Raw genomic sequence first — 16,204 nt, 5'->3', positions numbered from 1 at the left:
ATATTTATCTTAGCCTGTTTGGGGCCTAATAAATCCATGGCTCTTCTAGAAAGTAGAAAGAATAGGATCAGCCAGAGTATGGCTGGTATGAAATGGAAATCGCAGAACTTCAGAAAAAGGAATTATTTTCTAAATACATACAGCATACAGCAAATAGCAAAAAGGGGCAAAACCAATCAGTTTCAAGCTTCCCGAAAAGGCTTTGGCAAAAGACTGCAGTAATTTCTGACACAGGCCAAAAACTAACAAATGTAGCTGCCCAGAGAAAAAACCCACTGGCAACAAAAGACAGATGCTGACAAAGCTGGACTTGAAGAATTTGTATTTTATGTGGACCTGGTTTAAAACCAAACTGTGACTCTCAACTTACTCAGAAACAGTTTCAACTTGGCTAATACTCCACCCATAACAGACTACTGTGCAAATTTATTTTACTGAAGCATGAATCATTACAGCCCATACAAGTGTTTCTTTCCAAAAGCTTTGCTCAGAAATATTTATGGACTTAAAGGAAAATGTACTATGGCAATTGAAGTGTTTGCCAATTACAAACCAGTTCACCAGCATATTCACAGATATATACAAGATTCCTCTACCATAGACTGAGACTCGATTCAACTAATAGTACAGTAGCACTGTACCAGCACAGTGGTGTAGAAGCTACACCTCAGCATGGATAGGACTTCACACATCCCAAGGCAACAGAAGAGCAGAACATCTCTTATTGTTGCTTTGAGATTCTGTCAGAGAAGGCACCTTCAGCCTGTCCTCTGGAACCCAAAGCAATCCGTATCTGTACAGCTCTCAAGTTGTTCTTATTCTCCCCTTTTGGACAGATGGCTACTGATTGCTGACTTGAACAATACATTTACCTCCAAAGATACCAACTTCTCTACCTTTAAGCTGCTGGTATCAAGATGACACCCATGAATCTTAAACACAGACTGGTAACCAGCTCCTACATGGGGGTACATACTCAGCTGCATACCTGGAGTTATTCTAATGAAGCCTTTTCCACTCTAGGCTGGTTAATAACAATGTACCTGCATTAATACAAACTCTCTATTTAATAAAAGACCTTCACTAAAACTTATACTGGTGCAAGTATTCCTAAAGAATCAAATACATTGTTTTTCTTCTATGCTAGTTAATCAATTAAAGATGAAATAAATTACTCATCATCCTTTAAACTGAGAGTACCACAAGTGGACAAAGCATTCCAGTACTGATCTAGTGTAGTCACCTTCCTCTCTACCACCCAGCCACTGCTCCTTATGCATCCAACGACCTTGCCACTTCTCGCCACCAGCCACTCCTGATACACTGGTTTTCCACTGTGAACTGTACTTCTTGGTTTAGATACCATTCTTTCCAGGATGCAGTCCTCCATTCTGCGGGGAGGCCCTGCATTCTTTGTTCCTAGATATACGACTGTCTATTTGGCTGCATTAAAGCATATTTTATTGGAATGATCCAGTACCTTAGATCACTCAGTATAACTGAGAATAGAGTTTGGAGCCATCATGTTTAAATGAAAGTAATATGGATGGCTTCCAAATTCTGAGAAGGTTTGTTCTCCAGATTCATTCTCAGAGAGATTTAATATAAAAATGTAAATGAGAGCCAAGATTATTTATACTGAAAGATAAACAAAAGGATTACATTTCTAGCTATTAGGAACCAATGGAAAACTGTCTCTAAAATGACCTTACCTTTCATTTTGACTGAGTAAAAGGCAACAGCTTCACCATTTCTCCAGAATATCTTGGCACACTCGGTGGCAGAGTGAGGTAGAAAGAATGCATCATTAGCTGAACTCCCTTCCAGCATTCCAAAAATAATGTAGTTCAGAACAAAGAGGACAATCCTTTCTCCAAATGTCTGGACCTTAGAGAACAAACAAAAACGGACCAAAGAAAAATGAAGTGGAGAATAGTATTTTGCATTTCATAAAAGGCTTCAAAATTAAAAGGGGCTGGGAAGGAGGAGGTCAGGAAACATGTACGCTTAATTTGGGGGAAATATCTCATGAATTGGTTCAGATAGAATAAAAAAATCTGGTTTTCCCAGTGTTCCACACTCTATCCAGAGGGCATAAAATAATTTAGTAACAATTTATAAAGCCTGACATATCTCCTGTTGTCACAGAGAGGAATTCTAAAGCAGCAGGAAAAGAAGTATCTTGATTGTAGTCACAGCAAACCAGTCACAGATTTGGAAATAGGATCAAGGCTATCTAATCCTACCCAAAAGTGAAATAAAGACAGGATTCATTGTGTTATCTTGGTCTCTTCTCCCCTATTACCTGTCTTGCCACAGCATCAAAGACCTTTAGGGGGCCAAGACCTTATTGAGGTAGACACTATACAAAAGAGAGAATAAATACAGTATGTCCCAAACAGTTTATAATCTAGGTGTAACATGAACAATTAGTTTTTATGCCGTGCTTCTTACTAGACAAACAATAGGACAGGGAGATGGAGGAATATAAAGGAACAAGATCATATGGGTCATCAAGGCAAAAAGTGAAGCCAACAAGCTTTATATGAATGCTGAAAAACAAAATTAGAGTTTACACAAATAATGACAACTTCCCTCTCAGCAATAAGCTCGAAGGGTCAAGTTTTCTATTTTCAGATATTTTTTCATTCTCTGTTGATACAGCAGATGCTTGAAAGCCTGAAAGCCTGTGTTTCTGTTCCAAGTTCTATCTTGCAAGGATTTGTATCTCAAAATCCCTTACCCACAAAAAGCCCACTTAATTCAGTGAATAATTAAACTCTATGTATGGCAGATATTAGAGAAAGATGATAAAGGAACAGAATCATTAAGGACCAAAGCTGGACACAGAGGGTTGGGTAAGGAACAGAACTGACTTAATAGACTCATGGCAACACAAAGCTCCTGTGCAGTAGGTATCTGATGACTTAGCTGAAAACAGACTACAGGCTACCCAAATTTCTCAAATTCCAAAAAAGTAGTTGTATCCTACTAAGACAAATAATTTTGGAAAAGAATTACAGATATAGGAACTATTGAATAACAACTTTTTCATAAAATGAACACAATATAAACAATACTCAAAGCAAAAAAAATCATTACTAACTAGGTAAGACATTATTCCAAAGGTTAGTAACACCTCCCATCAATCCATCAAGCAACATCATTGCAACGTGAAGGGTTATTGCTAATGTAGTAACTTGGTTTATCTGATTATTTCTTTAGTAGGCAGTAAGAGTAAACTAAAAACAAAAACTAATAAATCCCACAGATGAATCATAAATTACACACACAAAATTGCTTTGAGAGGGTTAACATGCATGTCGCTGTGCAATGGGAGACATGTGAAGTACTTGCTGAGCCACATAGCCCAGACTCCACAGGTTATAAAGCATGAGCTACAGGAGACCAGAGACAATTACACATGGTTGTTCTAGATGGAAACTTCCAGGGTAAAAGCAACTGTTTAAAACAGCATCCTTACCAAAATTAGCCCATCTCTATCAGGATCAGCCGTCTTTACTACATCTTCAACAGGCCACCAACACTGGTTCAAATAAACAGCCAAAACTACAAAAAGAAAAAGACAGGGGAACACATTACCTGCAAATAAATACAATTTTGGTTCTGAACTTTGCCACAAGCAGCCTCAGGTCCACTTCCCCCTCCAGATGACTCCAGTTTGATCTGCTGTGAGACACTACAACACCACCTGTATTTCAATTTCACCTCTGTGTCCCTTGATATCCAATTTTCAGTACCACACGAGGCATCAAGTGAAGGTAATTTTTCTCAGGAATTAATGTGACTTTGGTGCGACAACCTGTGTGCCATATGAATAAAGCTCTTCGTGCATAATATCTGTTCAGTAGCGCAGTAAGCTTGAGTGGCATTTGGGACAAAGAGTGCTACCTAGCTAAAGGTTACATTTTTGAAGTTTCTTTCAGACTTTTCCCTGTCCAGATGCATCCATGCCCGTATTTGCACCCACACCAAGTCAAACACAGAAGTTTTCCTATCTGTTTTATTAAATAGCTTTTCAGCTGCCTATGTGACTGAATTTCTATATATCTGTACCTTCAGAGTACAGGCTCCTACATCTCTTCATGGACAGATATTCATGGAAGTACAAACGCGTACAGAGAGGTTTCTATCAACAAAGAACAGATATATGCACACGTAAGACACATTTTGCCCTGAAGCAAAATTGTATGACCAACCTACATGTAAGTCAGGTCCTTGTGTACATGCTATGCAAAATTTGCACCTCACTTCTTCCCATCCTTCCTGAATTTTTCATAAATACAGAAACAAGTATTTAAACCCTACTCCTGCATATTCATCTACAGAATTCATAGCCTGCCATTTTACAAGAGAAAGACTGAAGCAGCAAGAGTGACACTGAAATTGCTCCCAAGCCCTGTTCAGAAAGAAAAGTTTTAACACAAAGTCATTTCAAAGGATATGGAATAGATTTAAGGGTTTAGATTAGGTTTTAGAATGAACACAGAAATTTGATCATTTATGACCGTCAACACATCAAACAGCAAATATTTCAGCAAAAAGAACTTTTATTATCCATTCAGCAGTGAGATCTACCTAGAGAAAGTACATGGCCACAACTTCAGGAGCGCTCAAGAACACCAGTATCTTTACTATCTTCAAACAGGGCAGCTAGCATCCCCATTTTAGACAAACAGATAAAAAATAATGTAGGAAGTATGTTGCAAAGAACAGCAAGGAGTTCACACCTCTTGAGTCCTAAGAGAGTGCACAATCTATTGGTTTTCTAAGCTACCCAACTAGGGACAAACATAAGAAAGTTAGAGACAAATTCACACACAAGGAGGTGAAATGGCTTTAACAGGATTCGTCATTTACGTGTTTTAGCCTCAGGTTATACAAATGTCGATGATGTGCACAGGTTAGCTTCCCTTTTTGCTTCAGCCTCTACCAGCTCCCGCTGACTTGGAGGTTGGAGATTCTACTTAGCTAATTTATATTTCAAATAAATTATTAAAGCGTGTGCCAAAAAGAGTTACACTTTTTGTACTGGGTTAACAATGAAGAAAGTATTGCACGCAAGGGCAGATGCCTGTTGATAGCACCAGATTCAATTCATTAAATATTATGCGCTTACTTGCATGGGAGTTTCATACTCTTTCTGTGATGGATTCAATCTGTTCCCTCAATCCCTTCACTCTGCTTTCAAATGCAAACAGCCACTGCTGCATTACACATCCATGAAACATGCGGCTACAAAGGAAGCTGAGTCAGACAAAGAGAACAGAATGGGCCAAATTCTGGCTTTAATGGGAGCTCCACAGAGGTTTGGCACATAGTTCAGACACATACAACACACATAGTAAAGGTCAGAAAAGTTTTTAAATCTTTGAGGAAAATAGGAAGATGCATAACCATGTTCTAAGGAGCTACTTTTATAGAACATTTACTGTGCTATTCAATAATTTAACCGTGTGGAAGGGAACACTAGTTGACATAGCAACTGTCACATCACATTACTTGAGCAACCTTATCTATATGGATGCCTTCCTTGAAGGAAAAACATTTCTCCAGATTTCACACAAACATATGTACTTTGATTTTTGTTATAATTTTTCAAGTCAACATCTGGTCCGCAGTTAAATCCATCCATCCTTCCCCATGTTCTCATTTTCATTTTATAATCAACTTTGAGGCACACTATTTCAAATGCAAACATGTTTTGTGAGACCACATGTTCCTTCACTCTCCCAGCCTTGTTGTTCTTTCCAAGACATTCAGTTATGTTCACCTGATCATAAGAGGTCAAGTTACTGCCAAAAGTAAGTTACACTCATCACCTGAACCCTGTGAATCATGATAGACATGACTGCAATAATCTTGCAGTTGCAAGACTTGATGTGCTTGATCTTGCAATTGCAAGACTAGGTGAAATGGATTAAGTCCAATATATTTCAGTTGACCATTAATTGAGCGTATGCATGCTCAGTTGGGTGGCTTGCCCTTTAAGCACTAGCTTGCTAAACCTCAGTACTTTGATCACTTGTAGTCAGACAAACATATTCAGAGTGTTGCAAGAAGCTGAGAGCCTGTGAAGCACACGATTCCATACCACTACGGGTATTTGGAATACAGTACTGAAAAAACACTGAGCTGAATTAGGCACTAAGCATAATGCAATTGTGATTATGAAATGTCTCCTTTTGCTAGGCAAACATGGATCCCTTCCCAACCCAGGTCTGGATTATATTTTTACTTTCTAGGCTATGCTGGCCAAATATTCCCACACTGGGGTGCAACTTTTTCAATGAATTGTACACATCAGGACTCTTACACACAGAGCAAAGCAGAAAAATTAAAGCAACATCCAGCTTGGTACTTCTTTTTCCCCAGACTTCATCTGAATTGCTGAAACACATCCCTCAGTTACGCACTAAATTAAAGGCAATGCTATATATGAGACATGTAATTTGAGTTTGTTTAATAAATATAGAATGTACCAGTTCTCTACCTTAAATAAAGTCATCTTTACCTTAATTTTGGCAGTTCTTCAGGTTGATGGCACACTTACAGAGGCTGCTTTTGCCAGATTTCCACCTTGGAAGGAGAATGGTAAATTACCCCAATAAGTAGTTCCATGCAACTGAGCCTAGGTCAGCTCTGATAACGGAGCAAGCTCAGTCCTACATTAAACTGTGTTCTGCAGCATTGACATACCCTGAATAGCTGTTTCCCCCATCTCCCCATCTTTAAAATGGAGTAAGAGCATTTCTCTCTCTCTCTCGTAAGAGTCTTATCAAAATAAATACATTAAATCTTGGGAGGCATGCAGATGCTGCGGTAATGGCAGCCATTCAAGTATCTACGATGGATATCTTTCCTGCAACCAATTACATTTTCTTCTACAATTCAAGTTTTACTCAGTGATTTGTTGCAAATGTCTTGTGATAAATGTTCCATGGCATCTAACAGTTACTGTAAATTATTATATACAGCATACAGAAAATGCCACAATAGGGTATGTTTATTTAGTGTTATAAAGATGTTAATCACCCATGCTATGCTCTGTAAGCCCTTACAACACAATTTACATTCTCATAAAAATATCTGTGCAGATATACTAACAGAACAGAACACTCAGCCCATCAAAATAAATTAAAAATGCTCCCAACCAAGACCAAGTCCTGTGGAAAAGCTACCATAGCCATTTTCTCTTTGAAATATGCAGGTCATTTCAGACCACAAGCTACGCATCACCTCTGGACAATCCATCTGATCAAGATGATCAGATATAAATCTCAGTGTTGGAACCAACCCCCCTTTAACTTATGTTCAAGAATTAAATGCCATCAAACTTTAAAACTCTTCACAGGCAAACTTGTAGCTAGGCTGCTAAATTCAGTATTTTCCAGAGTCTAAATTATTAGAATTTCAAACATAAATGATTAGATTAGTTCTTTGGGAACTGTGGGAAAATAAGTATATTACAGTGGATACTATTTTATAAGTATTATATACGTAATTTTATTTATGCAATACTTAACTATTATAGATGTAAACACAAACGAAGCTGAAAGAGGAAATCCCACCACATATGAACTTAAGACATACAAGGTATACAGCTTTCTCATTGAGATTAAGGTACTGCCCAGGTGTGGGGTTAACCCCAGCAATTGTCAAGGCTTTGTACAGAATTCATTTTAGGGGGTGAGAAATGTTGGGGAGCCACCAGGAGCAAAGGTGGAGAGGTTGGGGTGAAGCTGAAGGAACTGATGGCATCAGGGAGAGAGATGGAGAAGAGAACTAAATTGAAAAGGCTCTAGCCAGTGTTTTGGCAGTCACCAGTCAGTAGAACCCCGCACAGAGGAAGGTTGTGGCTCTCAGGAGCAATATGATGTGGTCTCAGAGCATCATGTGAGCTGTGGCAGAACCAAGCAACAAGGATTATAACGCTTCTTGCTGCTTCACTATCCACACCAGGACCCGAGAAGTACACAACTAAACATGCTCTACACACTTGTTAGCTGCACCTTCTAGTCTGTTTCCAGTTGCTTCTCAGTAAAGCACCACAACATATCCTGGGACACACTTGGCTGCCTTCCCCCATTGGACTTCAGAAATGTCCAAATGAATTGCAGGAGGAAAAAATGAGTGGGTCGTGTTTGCATTAGCAAGACTAACACTAACAAAACTGAATTCACAGAGCAAAACATTTGGTGCGGAGAACCTGATGTTCACAAATTCTAGCCTGGTGCTGAGAAGTAAAAGCCCATTACAGGTTGGGGCACATCTGTGTGCTTCTGGAGTGCATTCTCTAATTTCATTTCAGCCAAAAGCAATCCAGTTCAAGCACTCCGAGGCTGCTCCTTGATATGAACTGAAGCACAGTACATGGGGACAACCAGGAAATTTGCTTCTAAGAGCACTCCTGGTGTCAAGTAAAACTAAAATGCAGATGCACCAGACAGCACATGAGAAAGATTAGAGATCAGCTACAGCAAGGTTGTTCGTCTCTCCCATCTGGATGAAACTCGAGTTCACAAGAAAAGTGTAAAGCTCAAGGGAGGAAAAATCATGGAACCTGTTCAGTGTTTTATCTTTCTGCGCATGTCCTTAAGTAGCGATGACTGAGTTAATAAATATTGCTTTTCTCTGAAGGAATTGATTTTGAAACAATTTGATCTGTTCACTGGTCAGAACAAAAGGTCATATAGGTAAGCAAATCCAGATGGACTTGCCTCATTAACACAGTCTTCTGCCTTACCAGTCAATTCCAAATCTATTGAACTGTGGGAAAAATATTTGGACAAAATACTTCAAATGTATATACCCATATGTATAGGTATGCATACACACATGCACACACCCCGGCAGACTTTAGAGAACTAATGAAAATTTAGTAAAACTAATCTAAAGAAAAAAATCAGGTCAGTCAAATTTGATGTGTGTAGGAAGGCTGGCCACATGTTTATAGCATATAAAACCCAGAAACAAAGAACTTCCAGTAAAATCCTTTAAATAATACCTTTAAAAGGAAATATTAAAAGCCAGATCATGTAGGCCCTACTTAAATGACTAGACTTAATGGTGTCTGCGAGGCTGCTTCTGTGACTATGGGCTGGTGACTCAAGCTAAGGTTTTGCAAGGGGGTCACAATAGTCAGTCAGTCTGTTTTTTATAATATAATAAGGTGTTTATTCTGCTAGGTTTAAGCTTTTAATGTAGATAGCTATCATATAATTTAGGCTCCACTGTGGACTTGTTTGACTTGTTCCTGTGGGAAATAATTTTTTTCCTTGTGTACATATATCTCATTAATCCTTGTTGCTCCTAATGCTATTAGATCATTTAACTGAAGATTTGTGCTAAGTGCACTGCTTTCACCTGCATTTATATAATAATTCTTTATTTTTGCATTGTAGTTGTTACAGATCCCCATTCCTCTCGGGCAGCATAAGCTAACTTAATGCTTAATGCTGTTTTCAACTATGTTCCTTTGAACATGAGTCAGTAGGCATGCACAACTGCACTCATAGAGCAAGTTTGGCCTCCAGTGTAGACACTTCTCTCTTTTATCACACCAGTGTCTATCTCTCTTTGGAAAAATGTTAGTGCAATATATAAATTAATGTCAGGAAAGTAATTCTGTATCAATAGTTTTAGAGGGACCAGAAAGTCATTTATAACTTGTAACTTGGAAAGGTCTCCTACCTTCAACTACGTGAATCACAACCCATCAGCAAACATCCAATTGAAATAGTATGTAAAAGGACCTGGAAAACATTGCAGAGTTCACCTCTAACCACAGATGTGTATTAAATTTCACATCATCCTGAATTAGAAAAATATTACCCCATTGAACAAACTCAGAAAGAATAACAGATTTACCCAAGGTTATTTTTCAGCTACCAGCAGAGATGCGTGTGGAATTTAAAAGCCCCGATTGTCAATCCTCCCTTCTAACCAGTAGCCCACCAGCACAAAAACCTGACAGGTAAACTGAATCCACTTCATATTCAAAACAAAACCCAAAACATTTAAATACATAAACAAGCAAACCATCTTAAAAGCAGAGAAAGTACAGCTACTCAAATTTCAAAATATTTTGACCAATTCTAACCTGTCTCTTTATCCTTTGGATCAGATAACAGCAACATTTTGCAAGTAGGATTATTTCGGTAGAGAGGGACAAAACACACACAGGAATCTTCAAGTTTAACCTAAAAAACAAACAAGCCCTGTAGCTGTTTGTGCTGCAAAACTCACAAGAAGTATTTCATGTATTAGACGCACTTATGATATGTTTTACTAACATGCATGGTATAAGCTTAGCACAACACTCTCTCAGTGCTGAACTTCAAGGCACTGAAACATACATAATATTCTAATATTACCAGTAAGTAGTGTTAATTTAAAAGAAATCGAGTTACCGAAGTTAGTGAAGACCTTAATGCTGACTTACTACGATTAGGACGTAACCTGGCTTTGAACATTGTTACATGCAGACAAATGGTGTTATGAAAGACCAAACACATCAAATAAAAACAAATACAACTTGCACTTCTTACAGCATCGACCAGCTGAGGACTTGTGGTGTTTTGCAAACAATGAATTATGCCTCAGGGTACAGGGAGTATCAAAGCATTAGGGCAGTGCCTGGGCAGTTTATCTGTGAGGCACAGGGAGGGTAGATAATTGGCACAAGGTGGTTCTCTTGAAGGCAAAGCTAAAATCAAAATGCAGCTCTCAAGCTCTCAGTCTTAGACTAAACTTCTAAATGATGTGACACAAACACAAAATTACTGTGCTCAAACAGCTCTATATGCATAGAGATGACGATTTCCATATGAATATTGCAAATGCTCTCATGTAAGTTTAGGTACAGGCAAAGAGCGTGCATAATTTAGCACAGTATGTACTGTACTTTCAAAAATCTGGTCCATTGTGTATGTGTGGGTGTGCCTCTCTAATTGCACCCATTTGTCAGTTTGCTATGAAACTCAAATCAGTCATGTGATACATTTAATATTTCTTGGTGCATGGAAGGAGTAGTTTGAATATGGATTATTCAAGATAACACCTTTAAGTTGAAACCAGTGTTTACTAGTTTATGAGTGCCAGCATCCTGGAATCATCTATGCAAACACTGGGCTCCAGGGAAAAAAAATGAAAACTGCCTGAAATCTGTATTCATGAGCTTCCCAAAATCTCAGTATGTTCCAGGGATTCAGTTGTTCTTTGCGTGCTTCAAATATAACAGCATTGTGGTCATTATGGCACCTGGAAGCTTTACTATAATGAAAAGGCCAGTACTATGTCCAATACTGCCATGATTTTTATTTTGTTTTATAAGGTAATGTGCCCTTTCACAAGTGCTGACAACATCAGCATGAGCAAAGCATAGCTTTCTGTGTATGAACACTGTACTTCCATCCTGACTTGCAATGATCCTTGCTATTTGGGTACTGAATGCTTGACCAAAGACCATGCCATACCAAAAAGTTCTGTGACCCGAGCAAGTGGGCTGACAGCCACTTAACACTTGCTAAATAATTATTCATGGTTGCCAATCCTGCCACTTGAAACCTGCTTTAATTCAGATGCACAGAGGAAAAAAAAAAAGCCTGGTAACTGCAGCCATTATTCAAACACCAAAATCCTCATCCTACTATAATAGAGACTGTTAGCTGACATGTTCACTGGGGATGGGAGCTTTACCTTATTACATTTAATTTAGTTTTAATTACAAAATATCAACATTCTATGAACTATTTATTATAGAGTATAAGGAAAAAAACAATACAGCAAGAGCATTACCATTACTTATGCCCTTGACTAGCTGTCTGACTGCAGATTAGATTAGACCTGAATTAAATGAATGCAAAGAGAAATGTGTTGCTATGAGACTCAAATCAGTCACATGACATGTTTAAGGTCTGATGACAAGCCACAAAATCAAGACAGTTCTGAATCAAAAGCCAGAAATATACCTTTAACTGATCTCACTGTATCTAGCTATTGCAGGAATACACACATCACTGCTTGGGATTTTAACTTACCCTTCCTTCTAACGGAACAGCAAATGAGCCTCTAAAAATACAGCCAGGTATGAAACGATGAGGTAAGGACACAGAAGCCCTAAACCGGGGGACCTTTGCATTTTCAGGTTTGTTTGTATTTAACCCTACACGGTCCACTAGAGGGCATTAAAAGAGTATTTAAAGCTAGTTACAGTCACGGCTCAAAGATGAAGCTGCCCACCTGAAACTGTGGTTCTGGAAACTACTGCATATTATTCTCTTAAATTGTAGAAAAGCCACCGTATTCCAAACATTATTTCAACTAATCCACTTACTGGTTTGATAGCACAATTAACAGTTAGCCCAGCACACCTTTTATGATCTAGAAAATGCCTGGAATGAAAGGCTTCATCAGTTGACTGAAGTCAGAATTTTCAATTGGCCTGCTCAGTCATCTCCAATGCATTCCCCTCTGGTGGCTCAGGGATGGACCCTAAAGCATTGGCACCTACAGTATTTATACCATCTATCAAACACATCTGATCAGAATTCCTTTGGGAGAACCTGCGTTCAAAATTATCTATGTAAGTATTGGAGAGAATTGAAACAAAAGATAGACTATATCACAATACCTGTGTAAACTGCACAGTAGAGGCAGAATACAGAGTTGTGCCATGGTATAAACATCTATCATATTCACTTTTGATTCAGTCCTATAAGGAGGCAAAGTTCAGCTAAGTACTTCAAACCCTCATCCACACTCCGAGGGTTTTAGACTCATAGTTCAAGCTTATTGCTCATTCACAGCATGCAAACTATTTGAAATAAAGCAGAATTTGCTGATTTTAAGAGATTTGTAGTCCAGCCACACTGCTTTACCCCTATTCACAGAAAGACTATGAGCACAACCAACAAACTAGTTTGCAAGTATCTAACTTGCAGTATGAAAAACATAAGCCTACTACTACCTCTTCTCCTCCAGGGATCGAAAAAACATCAGGAGTGGACGATGATTTCTTCAAGAGTTTTTCATAGTATGTTTCAGCATCTACTTGCAGAACTTCTGGATCTCCTGCTAACGTATCTACCAAGTAAAGGCAACCTGTAGTTAAAATAAAACACAAGATATTTTTACTTTTCAAATGAACTAAGAAACATGAGTTTTAAAACCACAGTTTCCCCGGCACCTGCTTGGTGTAGCTGGGCTCTTATTGTTCCCATTAGAGCCTTTTGTATAATCCTACTCTAAAATAGTAAGGTAATAGGCTGGTAAAAGCCTATCTATACGTTATTTACCTCTTGACATGCAATTTTACAAAGTAGGACCATGACAGCATCGAATCACATTTGTCTCCTTTGAATTCAACAAGCATAGTCTCAAATTGCTCTAGGTGTAAGTAAATTGCCTTCAAGCTGGAAGAGCAAAAAAACTTCTTCAAAACACAGCCTGAGTTTTAGTGCTGTCCAAAAATATAACAGGAAAAGAATTCCAAAGCTTCTATTCTTTCTTGGAAAACTGCCCCTTTATGGGTCAGTCCATGATCTGTTGCATATCGTTAGTTTTTTCTTTACTCTTTTGAGTAACTTCAATCAGGCATTTTCACAACAATGAAATAATGTCAAAAAATATTGAAATATTTAGCTACAAAAGAGTTCCCAAAATAGTAACCATCATCTTTTATGCAACATAACTTTTAATCCATGCGACGCAATGCTGAAGGGTATTCATGCAAGGTACTTGTTAATTGCATGCACACAAAAATTACATACATCTGATGCCTGTTACCTAAATGCAAAGTCTAACTTGGTGCTTGTGAGGAACCAAGCAACCTCCTTCTGATGTAACAAGCCAGACTGATTGGTGGCTTATCACCAGCTCAAGATAAAGACCATCAGAAGAAATGGATTAGCAGCCCAAATAGTATTCTGCCAGTCTTCTATCATAGGAAGGAAATAGTTTCAATTTAAGGGGCTTTCAATCAACAAGCTACACTTGCAATTCTTGTAAGCCCCAAACTGAGGACAAAATCTTTTACCACACTGCTATAGCTGGAATCTTAGTTCTGAATCCTCCATTTTTAATCATGGTTTGCTCTCACATGGCAGCTCCTGTGACCCAAGTTTAATGTGAAACAACTGCGCTAATAGCAAGTGCAAAGTAAACAGCTGAGACAATGAACAGCCTTACAAGGACCACTGCAAGAACTGTCTATATTAAGATTCAGAAACTATGAATCATAAAAGTACCATATTGAAAACAATACCTTTCCATGTAAAAGTAGGAGCATCGAATTTGTAGTACCAGGTCAGACTATCCACCCGTGGTCCCACCATCCTCCCTCTGGCAGTGATCAGTATCTGATTCCTCAGCAAAAGTGTAAGGAGCTACAGCTGATAACTCACCACCACCCAGCACTGCTTAAAATGCTTTAAACACTATTTCCCTGCCCTTTGCAGGCAATCAGCTTATATCCTGAGGCTTGACAGCAAAGCTATGTAGTCAGAATGCTGAACAGAAGCTACTCTGTACATGGTTTTCATAGTATGTTTGTATGTGACAAAATGGGAGAGGAAACAGCACTGCAGCACTGGCAAGTTGAGTAATATTATAAAATCCCAGCCAGTACTTAGCAGTGGCAGTTTTCTTCTGCAGCAGCCTTCCCCAGTGTACTGTGTAACAGTACAAGCAAAGAAGCCATATAAGGGAAAGAAATTGAAGATTATTATTAAAAACTTTAGCAATTTAGTAAATTTACTAGTAAATTAATTCTCTGCAAAAGATCAGCATGTAAGATTTAAGTTTAGCACAAAGAAAAATATTGGCCGTGCTAATAAACACTCTTCATGAGATGCTGCTTACAAGGCTACATCCTGCCATTGTTAAGCAGCTTAATAAAGCACAATCATGTTTTCTCCTCACTGAACAAAACAACTAGTACCTTCAAACTTACACTAACTTTCGGGTACATCATATGCTTGTATTCTAAGGTAATAATGACCATTTGAAGGATGAAACAATGTCACAGATTAAATAATGAGGCATTAGAGAAAACTTCTGATCAACTTTCCATTAATACAGCTTTCCACGGAAGTAACCTTTTTCTCTAAAAAACACTTCTAGACTTCCAGTTAACTTGTCTTTCCTGTGTAGTACTCTGAAAACGCCCAAGTGAGTTAGGAGCACATATTCCAATAAAGGGGAAGTCCAAACATTTTTCATGAAGAAAACAAATCTGTCTCGGCTTCTGTATATAAGGGAGCAGGAGGAGAGAGCAAGTGAGAGTGAGCTTCCTTTAGGGACAACACGGAGCAGAACTCTTAACTTTAAGTACACTGGAGTGTCCTCAAGAAGTCAGTTGTGCTAAGGCTGGCTTTTGTGAGCATCCCCCCCAAACCTGCACACACATGCACATACCACTAATACCGTTCAGCTGTCACAGGCAGGAGAAAAATCACTAGTTCGAATTTTTTTTTATATTAACTAATATGTTTCCCAGTTCTCCCCAGTACAAGATGAAGAAATTGTATTTGCCCCCGTGTATGTCCCTTTTATGCTTTTTTTGTATACAGAAACAACAGAAGGCCTCGACAAAGTCGAACCGTAACTATTGTTGTTCGGCATTTGACTACAACAGTAATTATCGCTGGCTAACAGGACATTACAAAGGTTCCAAAATCAAATGCAAAATAATTCATTAACCTCGCTTTAAAAGAAAAGCGGCGCTACTCTCCTGTGAGTGCTGCAGTCTCAGGCCCCGTCAGCATCTTGGGATACCAACGCTGCAAAGTTCCACGGGCAGCCTTTTAACCCAACTTGAATTACAGGCTTTCATCCGCATTCGATCTTACCTAGGCGGCAACAAACGAGCGCGCTGTGGCAGCCAGCCCGCGAGACACCCAGCGAGCCCATCCTTCGAAGAGGCGATGTGCACAAAGGGTTACCACCCGCGGGAGGGAGCGAGGGAGCGAGGAGGGAGGGGAGCGAAGGGGGGCAGGAGGGGTGGGTCATAAAAAGGGGGCCCCTTGCTGCAGCCACAGAGGAGGGACCATAAACCATAAGGAGAGTAAATTTAGAACGGGGGGCCTACTGCATTAGAGGGATTCCTGACATTCGCGCTGAAGTGGCTGCCATCTTAAACAGCCAAGGCTGCTACACAAGGTCAAGACATCGTGTAGGCAGA

At 39.0% G+C, this 16,204-nt stretch overlaps 1 protein-coding gene across 1 annotated transcript in view; it reads right to left on the bottom strand.

Moving 5' to 3' along the window:
• The window catches only part of LOC309409313 (protein FAM169B-like), a gene marked incomplete at its 5' end in the record, with an annotated part of 39,731 nt that overhangs the window by 13,744 nt on the left and 9,783 nt on the right, over positions 1-16,204 (bottom strand). Inside the window, 4 exons of the mRNA XM_082005448.1 lie at positions 1,713-1,887; positions 3,485-3,570; positions 10,124-10,223; positions 12,992-13,125. Of these exons, the coding sequence (XP_081861574.1) occupies positions 1,713-1,887; positions 3,485-3,570; positions 10,124-10,223; positions 12,992-13,125 (495 nt within the window). The remainder of the gene's footprint in view (positions 1-1,712; positions 1,888-3,484; positions 3,571-10,123; positions 10,224-12,991; positions 13,126-16,204) is intronic.

Source organism: Phaethon aethereus (assembly GCF_964289735.1).
Source record: "Phaethon aethereus genome assembly, chromosome: 12".
NCBI lineage: Eukaryota > Metazoa > Chordata > Aves > Phaethontiformes > Phaethontidae > Phaethon > Phaethon aethereus.
Note: the sequence above shows the minus strand (reverse complement) of the source record. Positions and strands in the feature narration are given on the sequence as shown.